This window comes from Amborella trichopoda, chromosome 4, assembly GCF_054954075.1.
Source record: "Amborella trichopoda isolate Santa Cruz 75 chromosome 4, AtrichopodaSantaCruz75HAP2 v2.0, whole genome shotgun sequence".
NCBI classification, from domain to species: Eukaryota; Viridiplantae; Streptophyta; class Magnoliopsida; order Amborellales; family Amborellaceae; genus Amborella; species Amborella trichopoda.
Genome location: NC_142339.1, coordinates 15,125,654 through 15,141,067, shown reverse-complemented (window position 1 = coordinate 15,141,067; position 15,414 = coordinate 15,125,654). Strand labels below are relative to the sequence as shown.

At 39.1% G+C, this 15,414-nt stretch overlaps 1 protein-coding gene across 9 annotated transcripts in view; it reads right to left on the bottom strand.

Moving 5' to 3' along the window:
• Positions 1-15,414, bottom strand: part of ISA3 (isoamylase 3) — an 88,823-nt gene that overhangs the window by 18,505 nt on the left and 54,904 nt on the right. For all 9 annotated transcript variants that reach the window (XR_016054219.1, XR_016054217.1, XR_016054220.1 and 6 more), the window contains 4 exons: positions 14,876-14,927; positions 12,008-12,070; positions 402-491; positions 221-293 (listed from right to left, as the gene is read on the bottom strand). Coding sequence is in view for 2 of the 9 variants with exons in the window: in XM_006827861.4 (XP_006827924.2) it covers positions 221-293; positions 402-491; positions 12,008-12,070; positions 14,876-14,927 (278 nt within the window). In the remaining 7 variants the exon portion in view is untranslated. The remainder of the gene's footprint in view (positions 1-220; positions 294-401; positions 492-12,007; positions 12,071-14,875; positions 14,928-15,414) is intronic.

The window sequence follows — 15,414 nt, the reverse complement described above, 5'->3', positions numbered from 1 at the left end:
AAAGCAGTTCTTCAGGAACTAATATGGTTCTGAGCAATATCTCATTACACACACAGTTCAAAACTCAATGAAATCCTGATGACTGGGAGATCCCAGGTTAAGTATCACCAATTATGCATGGTATTCTCTAATAAAATGCATCAGCACTCACATATAGAGTGATAACAGTGCAGACCACAAAAATATCAATATGTAAGTCAGGAAGAAATTCACAATCTACCTTCGACACCACAGTTCCAACTAAAATTATCATTACTTCCATCTTGGCCGCCTTCTCCATTAGCATCGTTGTGCTGAAAGATAATCAGGAGCGATGACATATACCAATAGGTTAATGGGTCTAGGCAGAGATTAATTAATCCTTTCTTGTATAAAGACAAATATATGCTTCACACTAGTACCTTAAAATTATAAGCAACCAAATCATACAAGGTAAACCCATCATGGGCAATGATAAAATTCATGCTGTGGTATGGCTTGCGCTTGTTTACCTACAAAAGAAACCATTGAATTAGAACCCGTATATGCACAAAACAACACTTTAATTGACTATTGTTGGTGAACAATAATGAAGACACGGGAAATCAAAGATTTTATTGCTGAAGTCCTTCGGCATGGCACTCAATGGACACAACTTGCATTTTGGGTCATAAGCCTAAATACAACAATATGCCTGCAACAATTAAAATACTACGAAACGACTGTACATTAGAAAAGAATTTTGAGAGGTACATAAGAAAAATGAACATGTTTCGAGAAAATTGAACTAGGCCTATCCAAAGAAAAGAATATTGCAGCCTTCCAACACTTTTCCACCCGGAAGCTCATTTCAGTATGTCATTTAGTGGAAATCCTGCACTTCAAGAAGTTATCACCATAATACCATTATTGAAAAGAAACATGAAGACAAAGACCCAAAGAAAGTACACTACGAAAATGTGTGCATGGTGCATTATGCCGAGCAACATTACAATAGGCTTATTGATGCAGAAAGGAAAGGTGGGAAATTGAATCCACCCTTATCTTGAACCTTAAACAAGTAAAATCAGCAATAATAGAAAAAAAAACATGGTTGTAAATCAAGCCAAGAGAAAAAGAACTTTCTTCTTTCATAAGAAAAAATTCATTCCCATAACATTTGCCTCTCAAAATATGACACCCATCCTTTTATAAGCCTATGAAACCCTAATTTAACTTGAAATCCAAGCAAACATTTAAGACTCTAAAATAACCCCAAAACAATACTAAAATTCCAAAAATAGCCCCATAAATAGTAACATGTGACTATGAACAACACCATGAATAGTACTTAAAAATAGTAAATAAAAAAAAAAAGAAAACCCTAAAATCCCGAAAAATAAATCCTAAAACTAGAATCAAAATATAAATCCTTTGAAATTGAATAGAAATTAAAAATAAGTATAATTTTTTCCTCCATTCATCCTAAAGTATGTGCTTGTGTTATCAAAATCGGACCGGCCACCAAACCACTCAGTGGTCTAGTTCAATCAAAACTGGTTCGACCAACTGAACAAACTGTTGGACCAGATTTTTAAAAATTAAATAATAGTAACATGAAATATATTAAAAACTTTCACCAATAGTGTTTAGCCAGTCTAGCTGCTCAAACCCTGACAGTTCAAGAGGCCTAAACCGGTCAAATATTGTTTTTGACTAGTTTTCAACCAAACCTCATTTTTTCCTTAGACCAGACCGATCAAGGAACCGGTTGGTGTTCTAATGCAAGGAACTTGAAGGAGAACAGGAAAAATCCGAAATCTTTTACACCAAATACAAGTAGCCTAAGGTTTCATCTTCAAAAGCAAATAGGGCTCCCAAAAGGCTAAGCTTTCTCTTTTTCAATCTGAAAAGTCACTTGAATGACTGTCCATAGTCCCCCATACTCCATAAATATTATTATTTATTGTTTAAAGACATTAAATATCCATACAATAAATAAAATGACCCAAAAGTCCTAACTTAAGTGACTTTTAAAATAAATGACCCTAACGATACATGAACCTAGAAAGTCCCCTAACTAGTCCAGAAAATAAAAGCAATCACAACTAACAGAAAAACAACTGAAAATAACTCTAAAATAACCAAAAAATCATCCCAAGCAACGCTTGCTCTTCTTGTTCTTCTTGCTAGTCCTCATAGGGTTCACATCCTCCGAATATATGCGAGAGTTAGGAGTCTGCGGCTCCCATAGAAGATATCACTCCGTCCACCTGATGCACTTGCTGCATCATCGTCTCCCTAGGTTGAGGAGAACCTGCGAACCTTCATCTCCATCTATCTCTGGCGCATGATACTCAGACAAATCAGCAATGCTAAAGATATCTGAAGTCTCCATATGTCAAAGAAAAGCAACCTTGTAATCACTCTTGCCTTTCTTCAACTGAAGAAGGCAATAGCCCCCCCCCCCTCCCCCCCCCCCCTTGACTTAACATGGCACCAACTCCAATATGCAAAGCATCACAATATAGCTCAAAGACTTTATCAAAGTCTAGAAGAACCAACACAAGTCCCTCCATCATCTTTTGCTTCACCAACTAGAAACTCTTCTTGGCCTCATTAGTCCATACAAACACCCCCTTCTTAAGGCAATATGTGATAGGTTCTATGATGACACTGAACCAGACAAACTCCTATACAAAGTAACCATCTAACAAAAACTGTGAAATCGTTTAATGCAGTAGGAGCAAGCCAATCCTGGATGGCAACTACCTTCTTTTGGTCAACTTTAATACCCTCAGTTGAGAAAACAGAATCAAGAAAATTTAAGTTGTCTGTCATGAACTCACACTTTTTAGGATTCACATACAGCTACTATACCCTTAACAAGTCAAACACCAACCACAAGTGCTCCATATGCGCTCACCAATGTTGTATACTAGAATGTCACCAATGTAGACCACCACAAATTACCAATAAAAGGCTTCAAAACCTCATAAAAGTACTGGGAGCATTGGTGAAGCCAAATGACATCACAAATGCCATCTTCCACTCATCCCCTGATCTAATACGAATTTGATGTCTGCAATTCTCAAATTTATCTTAGAAAACACAAAAGCAACACCCAGCATACCCAATTGATCATGAAGGCGCGGAATTGGGAAGCAATACTTGATCATGATCTTGTTAGCAACCCATCTGTCCACACACATGCACCACGTCCTATCCATTTAGGCATCAATAAGGCCAGGACAGCGCATGGATTCATGTTCTCTCGAATGAACCTTTCTGTAGAAGCTCTGTGACCTATTACAAATATTCATGTTGCTTCGGGCTTTTTTTGTATGCAGTGTTGTTTGGTAGGCTAGACCGAAGAATGAGGTCTATGTGAAGTTGGATGCCCCTCATGGTTGGTCACCCCTTAGGAAGCTCATCCGGGATGACATCACGATAATCCCTCATTAATGGCTTTAACGGTGGTGGAATCGAACTAACAAGTTACTCCTCCATTCAAACTACTACATACAACATCCTATACTCCTCCAATCTCTCCATAAACTCCGGCAAAAAAGGAAGATAAGTACACCCCTCATCTAATTTGGACATACTTTCCTACTTAGATAGACCTTAAACCACTTTTACCCTGTCTTTAATAGAGGAATAGGTGTTTTTAAACCCATCATGTATGGTGCACCAGTCATACTACCATGGTCTGCCCAATAAGAAATGACATGCATCTATGGGCATGGCATCGCCTCATATCTTAGCTTTATAGTGTTTCCAATAGAAGAAGGAACTAGACTATAGTTGTTGGAAACACCTATGATTAGGATTCGTTTTAGGAATCGGAATCACGAAATCGCAAGTGCCAGATGATTCCTAATCTCGGAATCACCATCAGTATGATGAAAACCACTGAAGGCATGATTCCCAATAATTGGAATCGCGATCCCATAAAATAGGAACCATGATTCTTATTTGTAGGAATCGGTATCTCATCATATTGGACCTCCTACCTTTCAGGAATAGCACATGACCCCACACAGTTTAATGACTTTTGGAATCTCGATCCTGCAATAGGAATCATGATTCCTACAGTAATGGAATCATTATCCCCATCAATTGGGAATCGAGATTCCCAAAATTCAGGAATCATGCACCCATCCCCTCCAGTAAAGAAGAGAACATTTTGCAAGAAAAGATTGAAGGTTTTACATAGATGATTGGGGATAGACATATATGATACCATAGTTTGATCCAAATTATCTATGTAAAACCGAGCAAATAACACAGCTTGGTATTAGCTTGAAAGACCAAGATATTGTATTTTCCTCAAAATCCAGAGACCGCGAGTGGCCATGAATTTCGATCACCACCAAACCATTTCCTTTTTTCTTTTTCTTTTTTTAGGTATTTAAATCCATGCCCCCCCAAATATAAAATGAGACAACGAATGATAAGCATTTTACTTAGTACCATAGATGATTATTAATAAGCATTTTATTAATCTCCCCTCAAAGGTGCCGCACATAATCCTTTACTTGGTACAGCAAATGATCGATAATAAGCATTTGGTTATAGCAAGCATCTTATATGAACATCTTACCTTGAGGCGGGGCTGCCACCCAAACGTCATACCTTGAGATGGGACTGCCACCCACTTCATGATTTATAGATTAAAAAATTTATTAGGTAACTTGGCAGAGATTATTGTACATGGATTCATCTCGAAAATTTATTAAGGCATTTTTGGCTCTTACAACGTCACAGTCTTCAAACCCAAATCGTGGGTATTTAACCTTGTAAAAAATTGTAATATAATACGATAAGGGTTCCTGGAACTCCTCCGGTAACATAAAATTAGTTCTTTGAGCATTTCCCACAACATATAATTTGCGACTGCATTTCATTCAACATTTCCGTTTGAATCTTGATTTGTATCATTAAAACTTGATTCAATGTTGGTCGAAACATTGTTTGGTGCATCTAAGAATTGTGCCTTTTGATGATGCGTAACTCGCTTGCAAACAACATGAATTAGCAATTCTTAAAATATTGGAATCAAGGTCTCAAACACATTGAACCGCATTGTTGTGGCAACTACGAATCGTATATTCTGTGATATGGAATCTAGATTGCGGTTTCCGAGAATCCAGAATCAAAAGTTAGTGATTGAGGTGATGCGATCCATCTCCCTGTATCCTACAGAAAGAGAACCTTCAGAGGTCCTGCCCCCAGCAAGACATCCGGAACAAATTGGAAAATGAGGTGATAGCGGAGGAAGACCTGTCTCCATATCCTTGTGGTTGAGCTAATAAATGGACCTGAAGGACGAGTGTCCATACCAACGATGCTACATTCCTGTTTTTCCTATCGAAGCAGCAGGTAGAGCAAGCTTATGAGAGGAGATTTAATGAAGCATGAAGAAGCAATCGTCATGAAACTATGAATGTGATTCCTACCATCCAGGGAAAGGCGGAATCGCGACCTTGGTACACGATTAGAGAAACTATAAACTATACATTGTTTAGAAATTGGTACCTCATTTCCTTTCTTGAACCAAACTATTTTATACTGCTTTGGGTGGCTTTCCATCCTCAACTTCAGCTTGTCCACGATCTCTGGAGAAAAAATATTTTCGCAACTCACCTCACTAATAATACAAACCTTCCCATAAAGTGAGGATGTGAAAAATATTAGTGAGCAACAGTCTGCCTCAACTACAACTCGAGGTGTAATCATGTTGTGCCAAATCACCAAAGCCTCCCATGGATGCTAAATGTCACTTCAAGCTGATCTTCGTCAGATATCTCATCATAAACAAGGTGTCCATCAAATGATGGCTTGTTGTCCTCTCTGATAACTTCCTCTAAAAGGTTCAAAAATTTTCTATTAAAGCATTGAGAGGGTACGAGGCCAATTCCCGAATACTTAAAGCACTTAATCACGTTGTTGTTTGGATGATTTGGGCAACTAGAACTGGACCCAATAGCCACAGTATCTTGCTGTTTAAACAAACCAGTAAGCCTTGAGGTCTATCCAACAGCTAAATTCCCAATTTTCTCTCTAAAATTGCGTCTACGACCACTTGTACCACCCTAAGTTTTGCCCCATATTGATAATAGATGCCTTTGTTGAGCTTCACCTTAACTGCACGGTTGCAACCTTCATTTAAAGTCCAATAACATTGTAGCACCACAACATTTTGTATAGATATGCTTCCCCACCTACATAACGAGCTAGGGACTATTCCTCTAGTTCAACCACAACCCTTGAAGCCCTTTTTTTTGTTTTTTGATAAACATCAACTTTTGTATTGCTTTAGAGAAAGAGCGCACAATTTTGGGTTAATCCGAGAGTGCCCTCTAGACGAGACTCTCGGTAAAAAAGAATAGGTCAATAGACCCTGTAAAAAAAATGGGGTTATAAGATCGTCCCCTTACAAAATTTACAGTGAGTTTACAAAAATTGGCCCCTTACAAAGTTTACAGTGAGTTCACAAAACTGGGCTAAAAAAGGTTTCCCGTACACAGTAAAGTATTCTTCTAAGTGTATCCTCTGCAGTCCAAAGCTGAAAAGGACAGGGTCTGGTCTTTGTCATGAGCCCTAGCCCCATCCTTCGCCAGGAGGTCGGCGAACTCGTTTAACATCCTCAAGGTATGCATTCAGAAGACAACCACATCACTTCGAGCCCTTAACTGATGAAATTCACTGATGTACGTTTCCATACTCTTCTCCTTGATGAAGGTTATTCATTCTATTATATAGGGACTGTAGATAATTTTCACATAGGCACGTTTCCTTTAATTTTTCATTTTCTACCAGGTATTAACTTTACTCTTTCCCACTCTCACCCTTAAACCCTGTTCCCACCATGTCGAAGCACCTTTCTACAAATTTAGGCAATAATTTTTACTTCTTTACATTTTGGAACCTCCTTATAATAAAAAGCCCTTGTACAATATTTAACCAAACTATAAGCTCCTCAAGTTTCTTTATCTCTCTCTAACTCTCCTTCTTTATACTGCTATATTTTTTCTCTCTTCTACCCTATCTCTCTCTTTATCTCTCCTCCAAACTCTCTCTTCCACCCTCGATTATCTATTTTTGTGCATATCGCCTTTTGCAGGTGCTACCCCGACAACCACTCCATTTTTTACCCTCTTTTTCTCCATTTCTTTCAGTTTGAAAAGCTTCCTTGTGGGCTTCCACCTCTCTCCCCCCTATATCCTAAGCACATCTTGTGGTATGCCTCTCTTTCTCGATTCTCTTCTATGGACATAGTTCTGGTGATCTTTTCTCTATGCATATTATTATTTGGACTGCGTGACATTTTTGGAATGACACCAATCTGCCTCACGTGACGCATTTTTTGGATCATCCCAGCTACCTTCGATTGGCACCACCATTGGACTTAAAACAACCTTGCTCTCTACCCTATTTATGTTAAGCTGCGAGCATGTATCGTCGAAGCCCTACCTCTCTCTCCCCCCCCTTCTCCTCTCTCTCTCTCCTCCCCCTCTTCTCTCTCATCTCTTCTATTGTCCTTTTTTTTCTTCTCCCTTCCCACCATCCCTCCTCTCGTCTACCTTTTTTTTTTTTTAAAGAGCACCCAATATGTGGGCTGCTATATAAACTCACTCCATGTGAGAACATTTTGTAATTATCATATGAAGAAATAAATTGTCCCCTTCCCCCCCACCCCCCCCCCCCCCCCCCCCCCAACTCAAAACAACCAAAAAAAAAACCTCACTGGGTTGAGTCATGCTGTCAAAAACCCTAGAGTAGTGCCTCCCACTTCCGGGGCTTCCATCATTGTCGTCATCAATCGACCCCACGCATAGAGTGTGATGGTGTAAAGATCTTCAGCTTGCCTATGAGTGATGCCTGCAAATTGTTGTGTAAGCTGTTGAATTGGGGTTTTGAAGTCTTCAAGCACCTCACCTCTCAGATCATGAGGTAGATCCACAAGAATTCCCCTGTTTCAGTGACTTCCTGCTATCATGGGTTTACAAACCCTAGGAAGAAAACCATCATCATCATCAATGCTTTTTCTCAAACCATCATCATCATCAATGCTTTTTCTCAACTATTTGGAGTCCTCTACGCAAAGCCTAGTCCGCCATTCTGCTCTATCAAGGATCATACCCACAGTGAGGCCATAAGTCCCCATATCATTTGTCAATACTTCCAACCATGTCGTTTTGAGCTTATGCCTTACACGTTTTTAGCCTTCCACTTGAACCAACTCGCACCTCCTAACAAGTGTCATACAGGGTCTGTGTTGCACATGGCCACCCCATCTTAGTCTACTTTCACTCATCTTACTGCCTATTGGAGGCACACATAAGTTCTTCGCAATGTATTCATTTCAAATTCTATCCTTTCTTGTTCTGTCACTCATCCATCTCAACATACTCATCTTAGCTACACTCATCCTATGGGTATGTTGTTTCCAGACTACCTCAAAAAGAAGTGTTGGTCTCACAATTGTCTTATAGAACCTCCCCTTCAATTTTATTGATATGCAGAGATCACATAAAACTCCGGTCGCACATCTCCACTTTTCCACCCAACTCTAATTCCATACACGCCATCATCCTTAATCTCTCCATTTTCCTTGATTAAAATAAACAAGATGTAAGCTGAATTTGGCAAACCCTGGGTTGAAATCAACAAAAGTTCAACGAAATCAACAAATCTTGGCCCAAAATCAGCAAATCCTAGACTTGGTTGTAATTCCCTAGCCTTGTTGAAAATCCTAGGTTTCGATACCAAATTGATTCAAGGAACTTGAAGGAGAACTGGGAAAATCAACAATTATTTCAGGCCAAGTGCCTAGGAGAAGCCTAAGGTTTCTCCTTCAAACCCAACTAGGGCTCTCAAAAGCCTATGCTTTCTCTCTCTTTTTCAGTCTGAAAGGTCGCGTGAATGGTTGTCCATAGCCCCACGCACCTCTTAAATGTTATTACTTAATGTTCAGAGACATCACATAAGTGTCTTTCAAAATAAATGATCTTGACTATAAATAAAATGCTTAGAATGTCTCCAACTGGTCCAGAAAATTAAAGCAATTAAAATTATCACAAGAATTAGCTGAAAAATAACCCTAAAATAACTAGAAAATCATCCAAGCAATGCTTGTTCATCTTGTCTTATTAGTGGCCCTCCTAGTGTTCAAATCCTCCAAAAATATGAGAGTTACGAGGAATTTTCTGCTCTTATAAAGGATACTCGTCACTTTGTCCACTTGATGTGCACATCATCACGGTTCACAATCAAACTAACTATTTCGGTCTGGTCTTGATAACTATTATCTGTGCCTATTAATAATATTTTCGACCTCAACTCATGTAGAACAACCCCATCAATGAAAGCCACCATTTTGAACAGCTGTCAAGAATGCAGGTCATTAATTGTATGACGAAAGGTGTCCACATATGGCAATGGTAAGTAACGAAATGCATCTTCAATAATTGTCCATACCAACAATTATAGTATTTAATCATTGATTGTAACTAGGTGAAAAAACTAAACATACAAAACATCTAGATGAAAGAATAATTAGATGCAAGGAAAGTGTATTGCTTACATTCAATGTGTACAGTTGATGCTACAGAATGCACAATAGAGATGAACCGTTGGATGCACTTTGCGGATCCATGTCCATACAACTGTTCATATTCATGATCCATTTTCTAGGCCCGCGGTGGATTTGCCACCTCTACCTCCCAGAATACGCATTGTACTAGTGTGGTGCTTTACCTCCAAACTATGCCCTACTATGACAGTTCACAAAAGTCATATTTTTGTGTTTATAACTTTAAAATAGTTACATTCAGTACTAATATTCAACAGTAAGACGAGGGCTGGCTCCCATCATAATAACAACAATTTTGCAATCACTGATTTTGAGAATTAAAAAACAGCTAACGTATTCGATGTGCTGCTTCAATTAAATTTATTGTTCTAATATTATAAGAATAAAGGATCTCCGATAACTTTCCCTGGAAATTTCGGCCATCTACGACCCCAATTCTGATAGCGATAGGCCCCATCTGTGAAACGAGTGCCACAGTACTGCCTTCGAACCCCTCGTCGAGGTGGTGCTTAGGAGGGGATTTCAACATCACGTGATGGTCATTCAAAAGAAGTGTTTCAGCCAGGATCACTCCTACCATGATGACCTTCTCCGATTTCATCGCCCACCACGATTTGATCGATACCCCTCCAAGGGGCGATCTATACCTGGTCTAACCAATCTGCCTCCCCCCCACCTTCTCTGATTCCCCTCCAAGGGGCGATCTATACCTGGTCTAACCACTCTGCTTCCCCCCCTCATTCTCTAAATTGGACAGCTTCCTCTGTAGCCCCCTTTAGGACCCTTCATTTCCAGAGACTCACTCTTTAGCCCTCCCAAAACCACCTCGGTCACAAACTCCTTCTACTAGACACCCTACTGGCGCGTGGTGGCCCAAAACTTTTCCATTTTGAAATGTCATGGCTTGAGGAACCCAGCCTCCCTTCCCTCATCCACTCTTGGTAGTTTTCCTACTCCCCCAGTGTACAGAGATGGGCGGGGTTTTCGCCTCCAAAGAAAACTTCACCTCCTTAAACTTTCCTTCAGAAATTGGAGTAGATAACTCCCGGTCACATCCACACCCAGAAGGAAGAGCTTCTTAACTCCATCCACCAGCTTGACCTCACGGAAGAGGCTTGACCTCTTAACTCAAAAGGAATCTCTCCTTCACTCCCAGTTCAAAATGGGCTTCCACAATACTTTGAGGAAATAGGAGATCCATTAGGCCCAACAGTCGAAAGTCAAATGGCTGACAAGCGGTGATCTTAACACCGATATCTTCCATAGGATCGCTAACTGTAGAAGAAGAGATAACTCCATGAGTCAAATCCATTACCAGGGATTCACCCTCGACCAGCCACACCACGTAGAACATGCCATCTCGAATACTTTTCTAACCCCCTCAGTGCTCAGGTGAGAGCCTCCCCTTCCATGGATGACCTTTCTTTGGACTCCATCTCCCCTGAACATGCCATTTGGCTGGGGCACCCCTTCACCAAAGTCAAAATCTAAACTGCCAATCTCTCCCATCAGCTTTGCGGACTCCACCACTGCAGAATCCTGAGCGCTTTTGGAAGGCCTCAAATCCTTCGACCCTCTTGGAGCACCGACCTGGTTGTTGAGGGTGACTCAAAAAATGTCATTTCTTGGGCCTCATGCGAGGCCACTCCCCCTTGGAGACTCACCGCAATTTTTGACGAGATTTTTTACATACGCAGGCATATTCAGGTCTAATGGACACATATTAGGAGGAAGTCCAACCTCGTGGCCAACACTCTAGGTAAAGAAGGAGCCTCGCCAGCCACACCATAGAAGACCTTTTGTTTCTTTTGTTTTACTTAAGCAGTGTACCTTTTGTTTCTGCAGCATATTTTGATCCAGCCAGGTGCTTGCCTTGACCTGCTCCTCGAGGACAACATTTTTTGTACTCTGTAATTATTTCTCTAACTTTAATACCAAGTTAACAGGTTCAAAAAAAGAATAAAGGATATCCTAGAATTAGATTATCCATGATCGATCAAACTAGACGAAGAAAGTTGGAAATTTCACGTCTACATATTCTAGTTATTATGGTGCTTAACATCAGGGACAAACTAGGCAAATATGACTGTGAGATACCATTGAATGCCACAATCCATCATTCAGGAAACCAAGATCAGCCTAGCTATTAGAGACCAACATGGAACCTCATTCCAAGGTGTTGACCATCTGTAGTCCCACCAAGTGGGAGTGGGAGCGAGAAAGATCAAAAGGTTGCAATGTGAAGTAGGAAATAGAGTGAAAGTCAGCTAGAAATTATCTTCAGGAGTGGGAGCAGGATGGAGGACCAAAAAGTGTTAGAGTAGGTCGGTTCAAGGCACTTGCAACTAGAAAAAAGAACAACCAAAAATAAATGAATAAAATAATGAAATTTCAATACTGAAAATTATAAAAATTTACTGACCCTTAAATTTATCTTTGAGTTATTACCTGGTATAGGTCTGCAGATCCTGCTATTCGAGTGGCAAAACTCCCCTTTGTGCCATAGTCACCCTGGAAATCAGAAGAAAGTCTAATTAACTAAGAAATAACTAATGTCTTAACCAAAAGAATTGAGTGGAAGTAGATTGTTTTCATTTCTAATATCAAGGATGTCAACTCTAATTAATGTTACAAAACTACATAACACGGTTAACACCAAACATGAATTTTAAGGCCAAATTAACTTCGACCTTCCAAATCATAGAGCAAAATGGTCTTAAACTACTCAAAATATCTCTGCCCATTATAGAGGGAATACATAACACGGTTAACACCAAACATGAATTTTATGCCCAAATTAACTTCAACGTTCCAAATCATAGAGCAAAATGTTCTTAAATTACTCAATATATCTCAGCCCATTATAGAGTGAAATTGAAACAATTAAAAGCAACAATTTCCAATACATGGTAAGGCCTACCTTACAGTGACCCAAATACAAGTGTCAGAATTTGGCTTGGGTACTCTCAACACAAAAGCCTACACCAAACTTGGTTTTTTAGATAGAGGAGGCAGGTGGTATTTTCCATAACTTTAAGTGCTTTGGCAGTGAAAATCCAACAACAAAGGTAAACAGAATATTCTGAGTTTCTTAAGCATTATAAAAGTGACGTTTCCTTGGCATACCAACATATTCCATGGAGCATGTGTATGCATGGCCAAGTTACATGGGCTAACAGCAGCACAAGAATACCTAGAAAACAGTAGGTAGAAAAATCGAAGAAGTTCCCAACCAAAGAGTTCCGTTCTTTATAGACATAACAAATCATTGCTTTAAAAACTCGTTTGGCTAGGCACATCATTGATTTAAAACTCAAATAAATTGAATTGGAACAGGCCCTTACCAAGCCACAAGGCAGAGAAAAAACCATAAAAATAAAGTACAATATAACATTGGGAAAAAGGAGACTGCTAGTGTTGAAAATAGTCAAATGACTAAACAAATCCTGTGAAACTCAATGGTATCTAGAATTCTTTTATTGTAAGGGACCGGACTCCCTAGGGAATCTCACAACGACTCATGCCTTATTGAGACTTCTTGACTACATTTTCTGAAAATTATAATTTTCCTTTTTCCGTGGTTTTATGGATGCCATTATGATGTTTTTGTCAAGAAGGGGAAGGAATGTCAGCAGAATTCATAAAGTTCTTTTTTAGAAGCACAAAAACAATTCAAACATTCAGAACTAACATTCTCACCATATTCAAGACATTTTTGGACACTTACATAATGTTTGGAGTCAGAATAGGGAAGGAATAGTAAATTATACGAGTATCAAATGTGTTCTAGGAAGTTGTTGCCTTCAAAGGCATTTGATTCTTGTCATTCGTCAATTTCAGACTCTCATAACTATCATAATAAATGCATCTTCATACCACCTATCCTTGATGGGTTCCATCAGTTTCTATGTCCCTTCAATGGAGTTATGTGCATATTCTTCCCATTGTTCCAAATAGTTGGTACTAGATTTAATTCCAATAAATGAAATGGGACAATGATTGAGTACTGCATATAAGATTCAGCTTGATCCTATGTACTACTGAAGATACTGTCATCATCAACTCGCCATAGGTCGCAAACACACAATGATCACTCAGCATAAATGGGATTTCTTTCATAAGGGGCTACAGTAGAATTGTAAGAACTACATAATGGCATATCAGAGAGTTAAAACAATTGCACACGGGTGTCATCAGAATAGCTAAAGTTGATGAATTGGTGGATTACAATAAAGCAAATTTAGTTGCCCAGGACAACTCACAAGGGCATAGGTAAGAATATGAGATATTTGTTCCTCAAGGTGCTCTTGGTACATACAGATTTGGTTAATCCATCAGGTCAGAACTAAATTTTGACAGTCGCTTCCATGGAGACCAGTACAATAAGGGGTCAATTTATCATCTCCAAAGCAGCAATGGCATCATACCAGGTCCCAAGCTAACATCCGAGAAAGCCGGAGGGGGGGGGGGGGGGGGGAGGGGGGACAACAACAACGAGGCCGATTTATCATCTCCGGAGAAGTAATCAAACTTTTAAAGAAGTTCATGTATGCTGAGTTTGATTTTCCATTCCATTAAAGAATTCTACTATCCAATTGGTCCAGAGAAGCTTTAGGAGTTACCGCCATACAGGACTTCTTCATCATTAATATAATACAGGACATTCAGGCAGCAAAATTGTCTATCCACTTGGAAGTCTAATCAGAGAAGTCAATAGATAAATAGATACACAAATAAATGGAAAGGAAAAAGGAAGCTAACTAGCTTAGTTCAAACTGCTCAATTCTGGTTCCAGGGTCAAGCTGGAACGGAAAGTAAAGTAATTTGGCTCAAATAAGGTCAGCAAACAGTGCCCAAAATGTCCCTAGTGAAGTTGGATAACACACATATGAGTTTCAAAGACAGTCTTGGAAAATCCATGTCGACATTTATTCCTTTGTGTTAGGGGTCCTCATGTCATTAAGTCAAATTTTAAGGACTTCTCTCTCACTTTTCATGCCAAGAATTTGCTACCCCAAAAAATTACATAAAAAAGCTCACAGCCGAGCAATTGAAATTGCTTCTCTAAATGAGGTACATGATTATTCTTAATTGACACAAAATTCTCCTATGTATTCATTTTTTCATTTCAATAGTATGCATATTTAATAAACCATTAAGAAATCAACAACAGAGAACTAGCCGTGAAAGAATTTAAGAGTTAAGAGACAAGGCATTTTGTCACCAAGGAAACAAGTAAAAACACATTCAATCATTCAGTTCTAGATTGGCTTAGATGATGATGATATATCAAACAATTCCTTCAGTTAACTTCACCTTTATGAATCTTCTAACATCATCACGATACTTGCCATTCCATTCAGCCCACCTGCATGGTTGGGATGTAAGTATCAATGAGACAAGGAAAAATGGACCTTTCAAAACTTTAAAACTAAAACAGGTCCAGATTCCAAGAGTGGAAAAGATTAGAGTGGAAAACTCTGAAAACCTCATATTTGGTTGTAAGAGAAGTAGAAAGGACATCACAAACCAATCATCACCATACCATATGGAAAGGAGAACAGCAAAAGCCGCAACTCAGCTTGAAGGGCATAGGACCCACATTTTCACATGTTATTGCACAAAATTACTGGCATAGGAAGCAAATGAATACAGTAACATACGTGAAAGTACATAAATGACAGTTGAAAGCCATGTAATTCTAAGATAAGCATATGGAGTTCAGAGTCTCTTTGTTCTTCATCATATACAGAACCATAAACATAGAGTATGCCACAAAAGATTTCGGCATAGTTACAAAAAGTCAACTCCACACAGATCCATTTAGTCATAATGATCGAGTCAAAGTAAACTGA